The sequence below is a fragment of the Elgaria multicarinata genome, chromosome 10 (genome assembly GCF_023053635.1).
Source record: "Elgaria multicarinata webbii isolate HBS135686 ecotype San Diego chromosome 10, rElgMul1.1.pri, whole genome shotgun sequence".
NCBI lineage: Eukaryota > Metazoa > Chordata > Lepidosauria > Squamata > Anguidae > Elgaria > Elgaria multicarinata.
Genome location: NC_086180.1, coordinates 1,064,577 through 1,080,431, shown reverse-complemented (window position 1 = coordinate 1,080,431; position 15,855 = coordinate 1,064,577). Strand labels below are relative to the sequence as shown.

At 52.6% G+C, this 15,855-nt stretch overlaps 1 protein-coding gene across 2 annotated transcripts in view; it reads right to left on the bottom strand.

Annotated features, from left to right (window-relative positions):
* SFXN5 (sideroflexin 5) overlaps window positions 1-11,881 on the bottom strand; it is a 93,285-nt gene extending 81,404 nt beyond the window's left edge. For both annotated transcript variants that reach the window (XM_063135851.1, XM_063135852.1), the window contains exons 1-2: window positions 11,789-11,881; window positions 5,719-5,787 (exon numbers count right to left, since the gene is read on the bottom strand). In XM_063135851.1, the coding sequence (XP_062991921.1) occupies window positions 5,719-5,787; window positions 11,789-11,845 (126 nt within the window). In that variant the 5' untranslated portion in view covers window positions 11,846-11,881. The remainder of the gene's footprint in view (window positions 1-5,718; window positions 5,788-11,788) is intronic.
* Window positions 11,882-15,855: the final 3,974 nt, after the last annotated feature.

The following is a 15,855-nucleotide window of genomic DNA, read 5'->3' as shown; positions in this document are numbered from 1 at the left end:
TAAGCTTTAAGGTACCACAAGACTTTTTCAGCCTTTTGAGGCTCCACGTGGTAGGAGCACGTTGTGCACGTGTAGTACAGTAAGAACGATCACTAGCAATACAGCCAGTCCTCCGTCTTCCTTGACCTATTGATAACCATTTCCGCTGGCCGTTTTAGAATTCCCCCTCTCAAACGGGAAGGGAATCCTCCCCCTCCCCCAAGCTCTGCTACCGCATTTCTTCTTAATTTTTGTCAGTTTGCTCACTGCACAGTGCAATTATAACATAATGTAATACTTAGTGCCTACCTCACAGTGAGGATTAATTAATGTTTGAGCAGCACCTCGGAGATGTAAAGTGCTAGTTAAGTGCTAAAGCAGACTCCCTGACGGTGCCGGATGTTAGTCACCTAAACGCCGGGATGGGGAAAACGTCCATGCAGCAGAAGGAGACGGCCGCTTTGCCCCTGCGTGGAGCCCAGCAGTCCAGAGCCCACGCAGCAGCTCCTCCCAGGGATGCATTTGAGGGAGGGGGCTTTGGTTTAAGCTCCCAGCCCCCAAACTGCAAGCCCCTCTCAGCTGGGACCCACAAGCAGGAGAAGTCAGCGGCTGAACGAAGGATCGCCTGCCTGCAAAGCACAGCTCGAGCCCTGAGCTCTGGCCCCTTCCCGGAGGGGGGCTGCCTTTGCGGACCAGGCCCTGCAGACTCCGGGGTTCATGCTGAGAGACGTTTGGAAAGGGATTGGGGCTGGATCCAGGAAAGCGAACCAGGCGCTCCTCCTCCAAGCCCTCGAGAGGACGGCCTCAAAGCGTGGCGGCCTTTCCCAGCCTGGCCGGCAGCAGGTCCCAAGCCACTCTCCCCAAGATAGAGACCTGCAGAGCTTGGAGCGACGTTCTCCTTGGCTGGCAACAAAACCACGCCGGGAGCCCCCGTGTGTGTCCCGTTTGCCCGGCTCCCCTTCTCCCTCTCTGAAGGCTCACGCAGTTCTCAGGCCAAGCAAAACTCTCTGGTGCTAGCTAGCAGGTCATTTCTGTGATGCACATTCCTGAAAATTGATTTCAGAGTTCACCGGCGCGTGGGTTTTATAAACAAAGCTATAACTTCCAGTTTTACACCCTCAAAACAGCAGTTTCGTTTGCTGCAGTTCTTGCAGGCAGGCATCCAAAGAGGGCTCACAGGGACCATCCAATCCACCTTACCTTCATGTTCTCAAATTAAGCCAATCAATTTTGGAAGAAGTAAAGCTAAGTCCCCACCTGGCATGTTTTCAACCCGATGTGGGAGGGAATTGGTCTCTAATATGAAAGTACATGGACAGTTTAGGAGCCAAATTCTCCGCACCACGATGGTTGCACCAAAGCAGTGATGCACAGTCGTGCTGCCAAGGTAGAAGAATCAGGCGGAGCTGCGGAATATTACAGCTGAGCAGTAGGATAACTTCACTGGATAAACTTTAGCAGCAAATGACAGCAAACAAGCAATTAATTATTCTTAGAAACATTAAATTGAGGGGAGACATGATAGCACTCTTCAAAGACTTAAAAGGTTGTCACACAGAGGAGGGCCAGGATCTCTTCTCGATCCTCCCAGAGCGCAGGACACGGAATAACGGGCTCAAGTTACAGGAAGCCAGATTCCAGCTGGACATCAGGAAAAACTTCCTGACTGTTAGAGCAGTACGACAATGGAATCAGTTACCTAGGGAGGTTGTGGGCTCTCCCACACTCGAGGCATTCAAGAGGCAGCTGGACAACCATCTGTCAGGGATGCTTTAGGGTGGATTCCTGCATTGAGCAGGGGTTGGACTCAACGGCCTTGTAGGCCCCTTCCAACTCTGCTATTCTATGATTCTATAATTCTATGAAATGCTGAAGTGCTCAGATGCCAGCATTTATGCAAAATGTTTGCATGACGGTCAAGAAAATGGATTCAATTGCAAAACAGGGGGGGGGGGCGAATCTTTGAATGCACGAACAACATAGAATCATAGAACAGCAGAGTTGGAAGGGGCCTACAAACATGTATACATGCACACACTTTCCACTTCAGTTCCTAATCCATTACATGCCAAAAGCAGATGAAGGTACAAAAAACAACATTCGAATGAAATTAACAAGCTAAATTACTAATTGAATGAAAAACACTTTATCTATTTATGTAAAATGATTTCTAGGCCACCCAGTAGCTCGGTGGGATTCACTACCCGAGATGTAGTGATGGCCACCAATGTGGATGGCTTCAAAAGAGGCTTAGACAAATTCGAGGAGGAGGGTAAAACATTAAGTACCTGTATAGGAAAATAACTTTCCCCCCTGCTTGCTTTATCCAAGCCATTAAGAGGCCTTCCACACAAGTATTTCATTTTGTACAAAATAATAATTTGTGCATGAATTAGACATCTTCCCCATCTTATGCCCAGGATGTGAGCTCTTCCCAGCGTTTCGCCTGCAAAGATGTTGTCACTGGGGAATTGCATTCCTTCCCCCAATGCAGCACACCCACTGCAGCAGCAAGGGCTGTGTGGAAAGAGACAGCGCTTGTTGACATCAGCCTGTGAGGTAATGGGACTGCGGGTGTGCAAGTAATACCGCAAAACCTCCACAGGCACAGCCCCCTCTTGCCTCGGCCTTTTCGGTCTTAAGTCGCTGTTAAATTTCTTTACAGACGGAGCGCTCTCCCAGGGTACCACTCAGGTGGGAGTGGGCTTTCCAGATGAGTCCAGCCGCCCACTGAGGTTTGGCCCAAAGGAACCACACACATCTGAAGTGAGGTCAGCTGAGAAGTGGAACAGGACCTTCTTGGTGGTAACCCCTCCCTTTTGTTTTGAAAAATCAGCTGTCCAGACCCATCTGAGTTAGAGATGTGAAGGCCCGGAAAAAAACCAGAAAAATTCGGGGGGGGGGGGGAAACCGGGTTTTTTCCAAAGCCTTGGTTGTTTTTCCAAAAAATTGGAAAAATTGAAAAAAATGAAGAAAAAACGGATTACGGGATGTTTTATTTTAGCATGATGAATAAAATGTTTAAGACTAGGTGTTCAGATATTTACTTCTCAAAATGATTTCTAAAAACTGAACAGTATCAGATTATTACAATGTCTGTGCACCAAGGACAAGCAAGTCCTAGGTTGCAAACTGAGACTACAACTCTCAAATGCAAGAGCAAGATGCATTTCTGCCTCTAGGGGGCAGCACTTCCATGGAAGCAGAGACTGAAACTAATACTGATAGCTGTAGGTCAGAAAATGAGTCTGATTTAATTTCATGCATATTCATTGAATCTTGGTCCCCCCCCCCCCCCCCCCCCCCCGCCACATTTTTCTCAGTTCTTTTTATGGGAATGGGGGCTTTATATCTTGACACTGGAGGACTAGCAGAGACATAAATAATTTTCTTTGTTACTAATGTTGGTAGTTTCTTCAGTTGTTGTGTTTTAAAATTGTTTTTTTGCCTTTTCCTCATAAACTGGCAGAACCAAAGAGGTTCCTTACAGTTCAGGTGTTCCTAACAGTTCAGGAGCTTGTAGCTCCATTTGTTACCAAAAAAAAGTAAAAATAAGTAAATTAAATTTGTAATAATTGTTTGAATACACTAGTTTTAATATACCAAGCGTAATAATTTTATGCCAAACCAACTTGGACATAAGTACATTTTATGTTCCTAAAGTAACAAAGTGACTTTCAATCTGTAAAAAGTGGTAATATTGCATTATTTCAATTTTCCCGAACATTTCCTTTTCCCCCCAGAAAAAAACGGGGAGGGGGAACGGGTTTTTTTCCCATGGCTTCAAAATTTCCGGAAATCTTACATCTCTAATCTGAGTATTTGCAACTCTGGAAAATTTCAGGAAAAACATGCAAGGCTTCACTGGACAGGTGGCCCTTCACCAGGATTGACTATTTACCATTTACATCGATTCTGTTATCGGTTTTATCTTGTTTAGAATTTCCATACTGGACAGTTAGGATTTGTTTGGGTTACTAGCCTAGTGCAGAGGAGGGGCTTAATCCCACTCACGAAGGTTGCCCATCCGGCCCGCAGAGGCTGGGGCACCCTCTGCAGGCACCACCCCACCACCCCAAGCCCCGTAAGGAGCTGCAGGGGTGGGGTGGGCGGGGATCATCTCCATTCCAGTTGCCAGCCCCTGGCCTAATGATTTAGGACTATGGTGGGTCAGAGCACATCTGAACAAATAGTAACATGTTTGGTTTGGTCTGAGTAGTGGATACCAACCTTTGGGGGGTTGTTTTAATTTATTTATTTAGTCCTATGAAGACTGTGAAGCCCAACCTCCAGCAGCAGAGAGCACACCTTGCTGTATTTTATTTGATTGATTGATTATATTTCTAAAGCAGCCACTTTGAGCGGAGCAATCTCGCACCCAGTAGCTCGATGGAATTCACTACACAAGATATAGTGATGGCCACCGATGTGGGCAGCTTCAGAGGGGGTTTAGACAAATTGAAGGAGGAGGAGGAATAGAAGGCTGTCCATGGGTCCTAGTCCTGACCGCTGTAACTATTACCGCCAGTATCACAGGCCACCTGCCTCTGGAAAGCCATTGATGGGGGGCAGGAGAGTGAGGCTGCTATGGCGCCCGTGCAATACTTGCAGGCTTCTCACAGGCAGCTGGTTGGCCACAGTGGGCACAGAGCGGGACGTCTGTCCCAAGGAAGGTCTTAGGACACCTGCAGAATAAGCGCAGACAAAAGGAGCCACACAGCTACAGGGCAGCCCCCTGTCTACAGGTACGCCATGGGCAGCCCATCCAAGGCACCTCTCAGTTAATCGTAGGGGTGCAGGTGGAGGGAGACGTCTCCCTCGGCTAGATGCACATCAGAACCTGTGAACAGGCAGCGAGGACTGTCTCTGGGCTGACCACTGTAGCCTGGCAGGAGAGATCACGGGCAAGAGTCCAGGTTATTTGAAAGACCATATTCTCCCTTATGAGCCTGCCCATGCTTTGAGATCTTCTGGGGAAGCCCGTCTTTCAGTTCCACCATCTTCACAGACGCGCTTGGTGGGAACACGGGACAGGGCCTTCTCGGTGGCTGCCCCAGTGCTCTGGAACTCTCTTCCCGGGGAAGCTAGGCTGGCTCCCTCCTTGATGGGCTTTTGGAAGCAGGCGAAAACTTTTTTGTTCCAGCAGGCCTTTGGAGAATAATCTGGCCCACCATCTATGTTAAGGTCTTATAATTTTGTTGTGTATTTTAAACGTTTATTTATTTTTTGTTTTTTTTCCTTTTCCCCCAATGTATGTTTTAAACTTTGTAAGGCCACCTTGAGGCCCAGCATTGGGCAAAAGGCGGAATACGAAGAAGAAGAAGAAGAAGAAGAAGAAGAAGAAGAAGAAGAAGAAGAAGAAGAAGAAGAAGAAGAGCAGCTATGCCCTGCTACGCAAGAAGCAGACAGGGTAATTGCAAGGGTAATCTCTGCTTGTGACAGGGGACTGAAAAGAAAGCCACACAGGAGCTGACAGGTTACGAAAACATGCCATACAAGAAACAATGAAGGGGAGCTGTGCTTAAGCCCCCATAAGCAGAAAGGGCCTCATGCTCATTTTGAGGTTTTCAACACATTCCCTCCGAGAACAGGAAGCTCCACCGGACAAGACAACGCACTGAATTTGCAGAACATTAAGCACTGGGAGAATTATAAAAGCATTTTCCTGGCAGCAGGTGAGCACCACTTTTAAGACAAGAGAAATGCCCAAAGAACTTGGCTAGGCTACACACACATTACCTCAGTGACAAAGAGAGTGCGGGGATCAATGATGTCCAAGAAGTGTCTAAACCGCCCATAGAACGAAGTCTGCGAAGACAGAAAAGCACAATGGTTAGACACGGTGGCCACACAACACTGGCTTGCAACTAATGCTAACCCCTGACAGTTGCTGAATTGTTGGATGTCGTAATATGTGAACCCAGCCACGCTAACAAACCAGGTTTGTTAATTATAAGCAACTCAAAAAGAGAAGCCATAGCTTGTGTTGTTGGGTTGTGGACTCTGGGTTGTTTACACCATGGGTTGTTAGTAGTGTGAATGCAGAAGTGTGGGTTGTTCACAGGCTCACCAAGCTACAGCGGCTGCCAGCAGTAGTGGTTTAAAAAAACGTAGCCGCTCGATATGCCAGGACTACACTGCTACAAAGGCATCTGGAATAAAGGGAAGGAGCGGGCGAAGGAGGGAAACAAACAACTCTGGGACTGACAAAACAAACCACGGTTCCATCATCAGCCAGACAACCCCTGGGTAGGCGAACAAACCATGGATTAAATAAACCAATGGTTAGCATTCTGCGTGAATCATGTCAGTCTGTCAGTCTTAGTCACCTCTTTCACTGAACTATGCAGCATCCAGAGACTCAGCCGCAGGCAGGCTAACCCAAATCGCGCCACATTGAGGCCGTTACCTCACGTAGAGCCATTAGCATTGGGTAGCAGAGCCAACAGGTACGCCAGCAGCACGTCTGTTTCGAACGCAAGCCCTCCAACGGCCCTCTGCATCTTTATCGGATGGCGTACTTTCCCTCCCCTAGGAGAGAGCATTCAAACTAGTACAGAACTCCTATTCAGAGGCAGCTGTGTGCTAGGCACTACACAGAGCAGAGAAGTGGTACAGTCCTCACCCGTTCGAACTCTAGCAAGGGCCAGGGGCCCCTCCATACGCTGCTTGGAAGCGTTTAACTCTGTGGCCCCATCACCCAAAGTCTTCAACAAAAGCAGCAGCAGCGGAATTCATTCCCTCCCACACCCAGTCCAAGTCGAAAGAGTTTAGAGAGAAACTCTGTTAATCAAGCAGCTGAAAAGAAAATTATAATTGGTGTAGAACACCTCCAGCTTTCCCCACTTACATGCACAAACTTGGCTCATTTACAAACAAGAAAACTAATTAGAAAAATCTTTTCATAAAATAAATGAGTTCTGGGCAGAGATGCAGCACAAGACAAAGGGATGTCGAACGTTAGTCAGGCGGAAGCCAAGTCTGATGCCTGGCAGGGCTCGCGGTCCTCCACGCCCTGCCCAGCATGGCTCCTCCTTCCTGGGCCCCTCCTCTCTCGCCCCAAATTGCAAAATCTTTGAGAACCTGCTGGCCCCAAAGAAAAGGTATTGGCCTTGCAGACTGCCATGTTGTTGTCATTGTTTTCCAGATCATTCAGTTTCCAGGCAATTGGAGAAGTGGCCAGATCTAACTGGCACACAGCGCATCACATCCCAACTCCTGGCCATGGCCGCCCAGCATCTGCATTCCACACCCAGGCTCACCAGAGGTTCAAAGCAACACTGGGGCTTTTCCCACCTCAACACACTCCGGAGCATTCTCAGGGTGAAGCAAAAGTCCCCAGTTTCCTGCCTTGTTGCAAGAATGGATGGAATCAGCAGAGCTGAACCCACCCTGCATCTTAATGGTCAGGAACAGCCAGACATATCACCCTCAAATGCTGTCCATGGAATACAACAGTGAGGATCCAGAAGTCTACCAGCTCTAAAACAAATTTTTACTGCTAAAAACTGGCTGCCTCAGCTACTGATCAAGCCCCTGCGTTGTCACGGAATATTGAGAAACATTCCAACTGCTCGAGGGGTAGGTGTCAGCAATAGAATGTAGCTTCACTGAAGGATGAGAAAGGTCAGTTTAGCTCGGAGAAAAGTCTCACATGCAATATGGGCTTGCTGAAGGAAAGATAATCCACCATTCCACCCACTCTACTGCCTAAGGCAGGGGCTTCACCCCACTTCACGGGAGGGCTGGCCGTGGGGTAGCTGACAACCACAAGTCCAAGAAGTAGGGACCCTGTGGGAGGATGAATGGTGGAGAAAGGGGGGCAGAGGAGGCACTGCATGAGAAAAGAGGTGCTTTAAACTATTAACGTATGGTTTTATTTTTCCTATTAGACACCTTGAACCCTCTCAAAGAGAAGCGGGATAGAAAATGTTCTTTAGAAATATAAAAATATAAAAAGATGCTAAGGGGGAAGAGGACAGTGGAGAAAGCCCCACCCAGAGGCTAAGGACCGGAGCGGTAGCGTGCTCTTGGCAGGAGTGGAGCGGGCTGCAAGGGAGCTTGGAGAGTGGGCAGCCACGGAGCCACGGGCCAAAAGCCACACACCAATGCAACTAACTTGCCAAGTCTCTCCAGCACTGGGCTGGAAGAGGCCTCAAAGTGAAGCAACTAGTTTTGAGCCTGGGCAGGGCAGTTCTCCATCTACAACAACGGACTTCTTCAACCTGCTGCTTTTGCAAGCCTACAAGCTAGAAAGGCAGCAGGACAGGGATTTCCCAAGCCAGTCATGGCCGTTTGCTGAGCAAACATTCTTCCTTGCCAAAGGTCAGTCATTCACGTTTTCAGGAATGGCTTCAAGCCAGTTTTGTTGGAACGTCTCTTTGATAAAGATGACCTTGGTTGCTTCTGAAGTTGGACAACCTAACTGCAGCTAAATTCTTCACAGGAAGATCGATACTTATCATTTAATCAGCATGCCTTTCAGGGCTGGTTCGCACAAACAACCCTCAAATAATCCTACAACAGCCAACGGGTTATTTGAGGGTTGCTTAACCCTCCAACAAGCCATGGCACCCAGGTTCAAATGACACAATAAGCTTCAGCCAGACAATGATCATCCAAATTGCACCTGGCGCATGCTGAGGTTCACAAGAAGCCATGGTGGCTTGTTTTGAGTGTGCAAACCACATCTTTTAAAATGTGATTTGCAATATGTTTTATATTTTGAATTGCGAACAACTGCGTCTTTTACACCCTGGGAGTCCTGAGACCTGAAGAACCCAACAGCATGTCCAAAATGTAGGTTCACAATCGCTTTCCCTAGCTGCTTTGAAATGCTGCTGCTGAACACAAGAGTCACTTATTTCTCAAGTACAAGCTTCAGGAATCCAGTAAGCAGGTCTCATTTTGCCCCAAGAGGCCAAATGGCCTTGATTTCGGAAACTGAAGCAATGGAAGCGGAGCAGCCTTAAAAGACATTCAGCACAGTGCATTCGGATGCGACAGAGTAAGATAAGATGCATTTGTTTCCCGGAAAAGAAATAGGGAAAAGGCTTGCTGGGGAACGTGAGCAGGAGCGTGCTGTTGCACGCATGTCCTACTTAGAGTTTTCCCACAGGTCAATGCCTTAACAGAATGCTGGGCTAGGTGGAGCCTTGGGCCGGATCCACACTACTGCTTTCAAGCGCTTTCTAACAGTTTTGACAATTGGAGTGTGTATCCTGGGCTCCAACAGTTGTCAAAACTGTTATAAAGCGCTTTAAAGCAGTAGTGTAGATCCTGCCTTGGCCACATCTTACATTCTCACTGGAAGGGTGTGTGAGTTAACCAGAAACATGAGAGTTAGTGAAAGCAGGAGTGTGTGAGTTCAGTCTCATGCTGTCTACTCTTTTCTTTCTCTTTCTTTAACTGGAATCCTCATAGAGACGGTCCACCAATATGTCTTGAACGTACAAAGCAAGAGTGCATACTAAGGAGCGATTTTAACACACAGCATAACACTATGTTGGGAAAGACTGGCTTAAGGATTTATTGCTTAAGGATTACTGCAATAATGTACACAAAGCTCAGTGAATGCCAGAAATGTGCTACAGACATGCTAAATTTATCACTGTTGCCTCCACAAGTCCAGCTGAGAGGAAAGGGCCAGGCAGAGGGGCACAGAGTGTGCATGGGGGGGAGGGGGTCCCCGTGGACCATTTAGGGTGGATTCCTGCAATGAGCAGGGGGTTGGACTGGATGGCCTTGTAGGCCCCTTCCAGCTCTGCTATTCTATATTTCTAGGATTCTATGACTCTGTGGATCAAGATCACAAGCCAAGACCCATCTGACAGAGTCTTAACTGAAGCAGGGGGCTCGGATACTTTCGCCAAGGCCCCTAAATGGCTTGTTTCAGCCCCCTTTTCCAAATGCAACTCCCTTTTCACCTCCCATGAACAAGCATCTCAAAGGGTTTCTCACAGCAGTAGGCATGCCGAAGGAGCATGTCCAAGTCATGAAACACCTCCCACGTTACAGCGCAATCTCTCTCCCCCACCACCACCACCCCAGTTCTCCATCCAAAGCACCTTTAGGAAACAAGGGGTTGATGTGATCCAAAGGCCAGGAGGCTGGACTTGACCCTGGCACATCTGGGCTCACCACAGCCTCACTGGGGGGTCTTGGCAAAGCCACGCGTCTTCTCAGTGCCCCTGTCTGTAAAACTGGGTCGATGTCGGCCTCCTGCTTCACAGGGGTGGTTTAGAAAGAACAACCGTGGCAGCGGCCCTGCAGGTCTCAGGTTCTTCAGGGAGGGCTTCCTACCTGGAACCCTGTAGAGCCCTGGGCTGCCAGCCAGTGGCCTCAACGGACCAAGGGGGCCAGTCTGACTCAGTGTAAGTCCCTGTCCTATGAGCAAGCAAGAGATTTCAGCAGGACATGGGCAGGAGGGTGCTGTGGCACCGTGTCCTGCCTTGTGGGTCCCTGGCCGACGGCTGGAGGCCCCTGTGTGAACGACACGGTCCCTTGGCCTGATGCTGCATCAGGGCTCTTCTTACGTTCTTACGAGTAAATCAGGGCTGTTGTTTTTTTTTAAAGGAAGGGACACGGGTCCCTTTGGTCAAGGTCAGGCGGAAACACGACGGCGTCGTAGGTGATCTATCCCGAACACAAGAGCCTTTAATCCCACAGGGCAATTTAGCATTTATGGGTGCAATCAAAGTGTTTGCCCTGCATGCGCTGGCTGAACTTTGAGCACAGTTTGAGTTTTCACCTCAGACACCTCTGCAGAGTCCGCGGTGCTTCAACCACAGTTTCTGCTGCCTTTGGGAAGGAACCTGTGGGGAAGCGCTCGTCCGGATGCGCCGCCGCGCGGCTGTGCTTGCGCGGCCAGTTCACGACCCCCCCGAAGAGCGCGTCCGACGTGGGGGTGCAGCCCCTGCCCGGGGAAGGGGTCGACGCCCCCCCGCCCCCCGCCGACCCAAAACCCTGCCCTGATGCCGGAGGTGCAGGCCGGGATCCTCTGCAAGGGTGCCAAGGAAGGGGGGCTGGGGGAGTTTGGGGGGGCATGCGGCCCCCACCCACCTCCTGGCCCCTCCAGGGTCCGGGTCCGGCCTCCCTCGCTGCTGCTGCTGCCGCCTAAGGGCCGCTTGAGCCCCCCTCCCTCCCTCCTCCCGGCCACCGGGGTTGCCAAGGGGCGGCCTCGTGGGTCACGCCATCGAGAGGGGCCCGAGAGAGCGGGGGGCCCCGCAGCCTGCCTGAGCCCCGCGGCGGCCGAAGCGCCCCGCGCCAGTCCCGCCCGGGGGTCAGCGCAGCCCCACAGCCCGAGAGCCCCGGGGCCGGCCAGTCTGCCCGCCCGGGGCCCCTCCGAGGCGCTGCACTGCAACTCCCATCATCCGCCCCGCTGGGAGGGCCGCAGGCTGGGGAAGGCAAGACGGGCCTTCCCCGCCGCCGCCGCCCCTCCTCCTCCTCCTCCTCCTCCTCCTCCTCCGCTCCGGGCCATCCGAGCTGGCGACCCTCCGCCGCAGGCAGGACTCGAACCCGCGACCCGGCGGCCGAAGCCCCGCCCCCAGAGGAAGCACGCGCCAATCAAGAGCGCCCTTTCCGGACCCAGAAAAGGGCGGGAAGCCAAAGCGGCGAGCGACACCGGCGCGGCCCAATCGGCGGGGCGGACGAGCCGCGAGGGGCGGGGCTTGCTGAGGCTGGCGCTGCTTCACCGGCGTCGTCGAAGCCCCTTGGCGGGGCGAGACCACCACGACGACGACGCCCCCGCCTCCCTCCCTCCTTCCCTCCCTCCTCAGCCCCCTCCGTCGCGCGAAGCCGCGGCGCCCACCTGCTCGAAGCGAGGCTTCCCCAGCTGGAAGGGCGGGTACGCTGCGCTCTCCGCCATCCCCTCACGGCGCCACTTTAAACAGGCGAATCTCCTCCGCCGCTTGGCCACGCCCCCGCCCCGCCGCTGCCCCCGCCCCGCGCCAGGCCCGCCTCCCATTGGCCGAGGCCCTCCGCAGCTCTCGCAGGGCATGCTGGGGGACGTAGTCTTCCCCGCCCGGGAAAGAAGGCGGGGTCACGACGCGCGAGGAGCGTGACGGGAAATGCAGTCCCGCTGCCTGATCTTGCCTCGCGTGGGAACTGGGAAGGAGGGGATTGTGGGAAATGTGGTTTTCAGCTCAGGCGAGAGAGCCGGCGGGGGTCAGCCCTTGTCCTTGGCGCAGGGCCTGCGGAGGGCGGCTGCAAAGCCACGGCCAGGCGCCTCCTCCGGCTCCTCCTGCACCAAATCGGGCCGAGCCGGAGGAAGCGTCCTGGGGAGCCCGGAGGCCGCCTGCCCGCAGGGTGGTGCGTTTGGGGGCTTTGCCGTGGCCGAGGGCAGCCCCGCCCAGCCTGCAACCCTCCAGCTGTGTCGGACTACAGCGCCCACAATCCCCCAGCCAGGTCTTTCCGGGTTTGCTGCCTCGCACATCTGGAGGGCCTCGGGAAGCGCACAGCTGGTGCAGGCGGTGCAAGGTGGCCTGGAGGAGGCGGTGCCTGCTTGCAGCCCAGCCCAGCCCAGCCCCAGGACAGAGGACCCTTTCCTCCCCGCCTGGAAGGGAGCTGGCCCTGGAGGTGGCCGCCTTGGCTCAGCCTGGGTGCTGCAGCAGCTTCCTTGACAGGCTCCTCCGCCCTGGGCAGGGGCAGAGCAACCAAGCCGCCCTTGCCAAGCGCCCCCCACCCCAGTGCTGTGCAGGCCCCTTGGCAGCATGAGGGGAGCGCAGGGGCTTCCAGTCCCAGCCTCGACTGGCAGGAGCCCAAAGAAAGGCGCCTGAACGTAAGAAGTGCCCTGATGTTGGAGGAGACTCGCCAGGGTCCGTCTAGGCCAGCACTCGGTGCACGCGGTGGCCAACCAGCCATTGGCCAGGGACCCACAAGGCAGGACACGGTGCAACAGCACCCTCCCTCCCATGTTCCCCAGCAACTGGTGCACACAGGCTTACTGCCTCAAATCCTGCAGGGAGCACCAATCAGCTTCATGGGATGACCCCCATTGGGTTCTACTATTTTGAGAGAGGGAGAAAAATGCCTCCCTGTCCATTCTCCACACCAGGCATCATTTCGTACGCCTCTATCCGGTCTCCCCTTAGCCTCCTTTTTTCCTTGCTAAACAGTCCGTTGTTGTAACCTTCCCTCGTAGGGGAGATGCTCCAGACCCTTCATCATTTGAGTTGCCCCTTTCTGCACTTTTTCCAGCTCTAGAATATCCTTTTTTTAGGTGTGTTGATCAGAACTGTGCAGAGTTCAAAGTGTGGCTGTACCATAAATGTATATAAAGGCAGTATACTGGCAGTTATATTCTCAATTCCTTTTTTAATAATGGCTAACAGTAGCCACATAGCGGGTGGACGTTTTCATCAAGCTGTCCACAACCCCAAGATCTCTTTCTTGTTCGGTCACGGCCAGCTCATATCCCATCTGGTTATACACGGAAAAGGAAAAGAAAGGAACCTCTCGTGCAAGCACTTGAGTCATTGCTGACTCCTAGAGGGACGCCTGCTTTCGCTGACGTTTTATTGGCAGACTTTGTAGCTGGGTGGTTTGCCATTGCCTTCCCCAGTCACAGTTCCCTTTCCCCCAGCTAGCTGGGTACTCATTTTATCGACTTCGGAAGGATGGAAGGCTGAGTCGACCTGAGCCGGCTGCCTGAGAACCAGCTTCCCCTGGGATCGAACTCAGGCCATGGGGGGAGTTTCGGCTGCAGTAACTGCCGCTAGGTTTTATTTTAGCTCCAAAGTGCACCTTGGGTTTCTTTCTCAGTAGAGCCCAACAGCCACATGTGCAGAGCTGCCAAGTCACCCTCTCCAAAGCACCTGGGACTTGGCGAGGTGGATCTTCACACACTTGACCAAAGCCATGTGCTCATTCAAGGTTTTATTCCGGAGACTGAAGAGCAGGGACGAAGGCGTTCCATGTAATCTCTTGAAGTCCCCCATCCTGACCAGCTAGAAAAGAGCACATGCCTGGCTCTTACCTAGGGAGGTTGTGGGCTCTCCCACACTAGAGGCCTTCAAGAGGCAGCTGGACAACCCTCTGTCAGGGATGCTTTAGGGTGGATTCCTGCATTGAGCAGGGGGTTGGACTCGATGGCCTTGTAGGCCCCTTCCAACTCTGCTAGTCTATGATTCTACGGCTGACATGAGAAGACCATTTGCATCAAAGGCAGGGGACTACGGCCAGGAGGTGGGACCGCCTGGGCCAGCCAGCATCATGCTTCTCTGCCCTTGGGAAGCACCAGACCCTGCAAGGCCAGAGGGGCCATTCCAGAGGAGGCCAAGAACAGAAGCTGCTGTGGCAGACGAGTTCTTGCAGGTGCCCTGCAAGAAACGGCCCCGACTTTGCGGATTTCTTCCTTTGGCACAAGAAGCTCCTGTCTTTTGCCCTCGGAGAGCAGCACAGCCACCGTCTCAAGCAGCTTAGAATTCGGAGGGGCCAGACGACCACACACTTTCCTCCAGCTGGGTCCAGGTCTGTGAGGGGCTGGCAGGATACGCTGAAGCCAGTGTAGTGTAAGTCAGGCTGCAGCTAATCCAGGGCCTGGAGGAGGAAGAGCCAGGAGGACTAGCTCAGCTCCACCCCAAGATCTGAAACGCTCAGGCCAAGCAGAAGCTGGAACAATAGGAACAGGTGGCCACAACCAGGGAGTGACCTGGCACCAGGCCCCGGGAGCAACAGAGCTGGGATGCCAGGAGCTCAGGTCACTGCTAGACTGAGCAGGGCTGCCCAAACATGTCCGTCCGTCCGTCCGTCCCGCCTGCCTTTGGAGCACTAAATGCCCCCTTTGTCTGGTAAGTGGCAGGCTCCCGCTCCCAGCTTCTGTTTTCACAGGTGCGCAGGGATTCCTGTTTACTCTGAACCCTAACCCCGTCTCTCCCCCATGACTTAGTGTCAATAATGACTGCATCCCGCAAGATTGGTTTTCCAGCAGGCTCAGCTTTGGGGCCACCATGCCCCTTCCAATCCTACCCACGAAGGCCAGGCGGTCCCAGCCGCTGCCGCGTCCTCTTCAAAAGAGCACATTTCCCGTGTCAGCCACAAAGATCCTCTCTGTTAGGGCTTCCCCAGGCCGTAAAGCTGGAGGCTTTGCACACCCCGCTGAGGTCTCCCAGAACAATGAACTTGCATAACTTTGGAATTAGCGGCCACAAGGGGCTTGTGCATCTGTTCAATGTGCTTTGGACTTGGGCAGACATAACAATCCAAAATAAGCCAGCCAGAAAGTTCTAAGCAACAAATTCAACCATTTTTATTTTTATTTAAAGTGCTTAAAACAGAACAAGCTTTTTATTTTTTTAGAACAAACATCGTCCAATGAGACTCTTAATACAAGTGAGAACCTCTTCCCTCCAAATACTCAAGTGCAGGTTAAAGCCCCGGCTGCATAGACCCCCGCAATGGCAATAAAGTCACTCGTTGGGGGGCGGGGAGGCCTCCAACCGTGCTCAAAGGCTCCCCTTCGGGCCGGGGTGGCCTTTTCGGGGACGGGGGTGGGGAAGAGGCCTAACCCAGCACCTGCTCTGCCTGGGCCAGAAGAGTAAACAAAAGCAACTGGGCCCACGCAGGGCAACGTAAGGAAACTGTGCAAGAGGAAGCAACCTCCCAAGGAATACTGTTTGTTGGAGTTTGAGGGTTTCTGGCAGACTCAGGAAAGCGGGAGACAGAAGGGCAGAAGTGGCATCCCTCTGCAGCGAACGCCCCTCTCCCCCACGCCTCACAACACACTCCGCTCAAGCGCCGGCACGGGAGCAGGGTAACCGCCTCTCCTCCCCCCTGTGAAAGCCTCCCCCCATCCCTCACACCTTCTTGCCAGCATTGGCAGACATTTGTCTGAGGCGCTTATTGTAGTTTTAAGGGGCAAAGGTGGTCTGTTTGGTA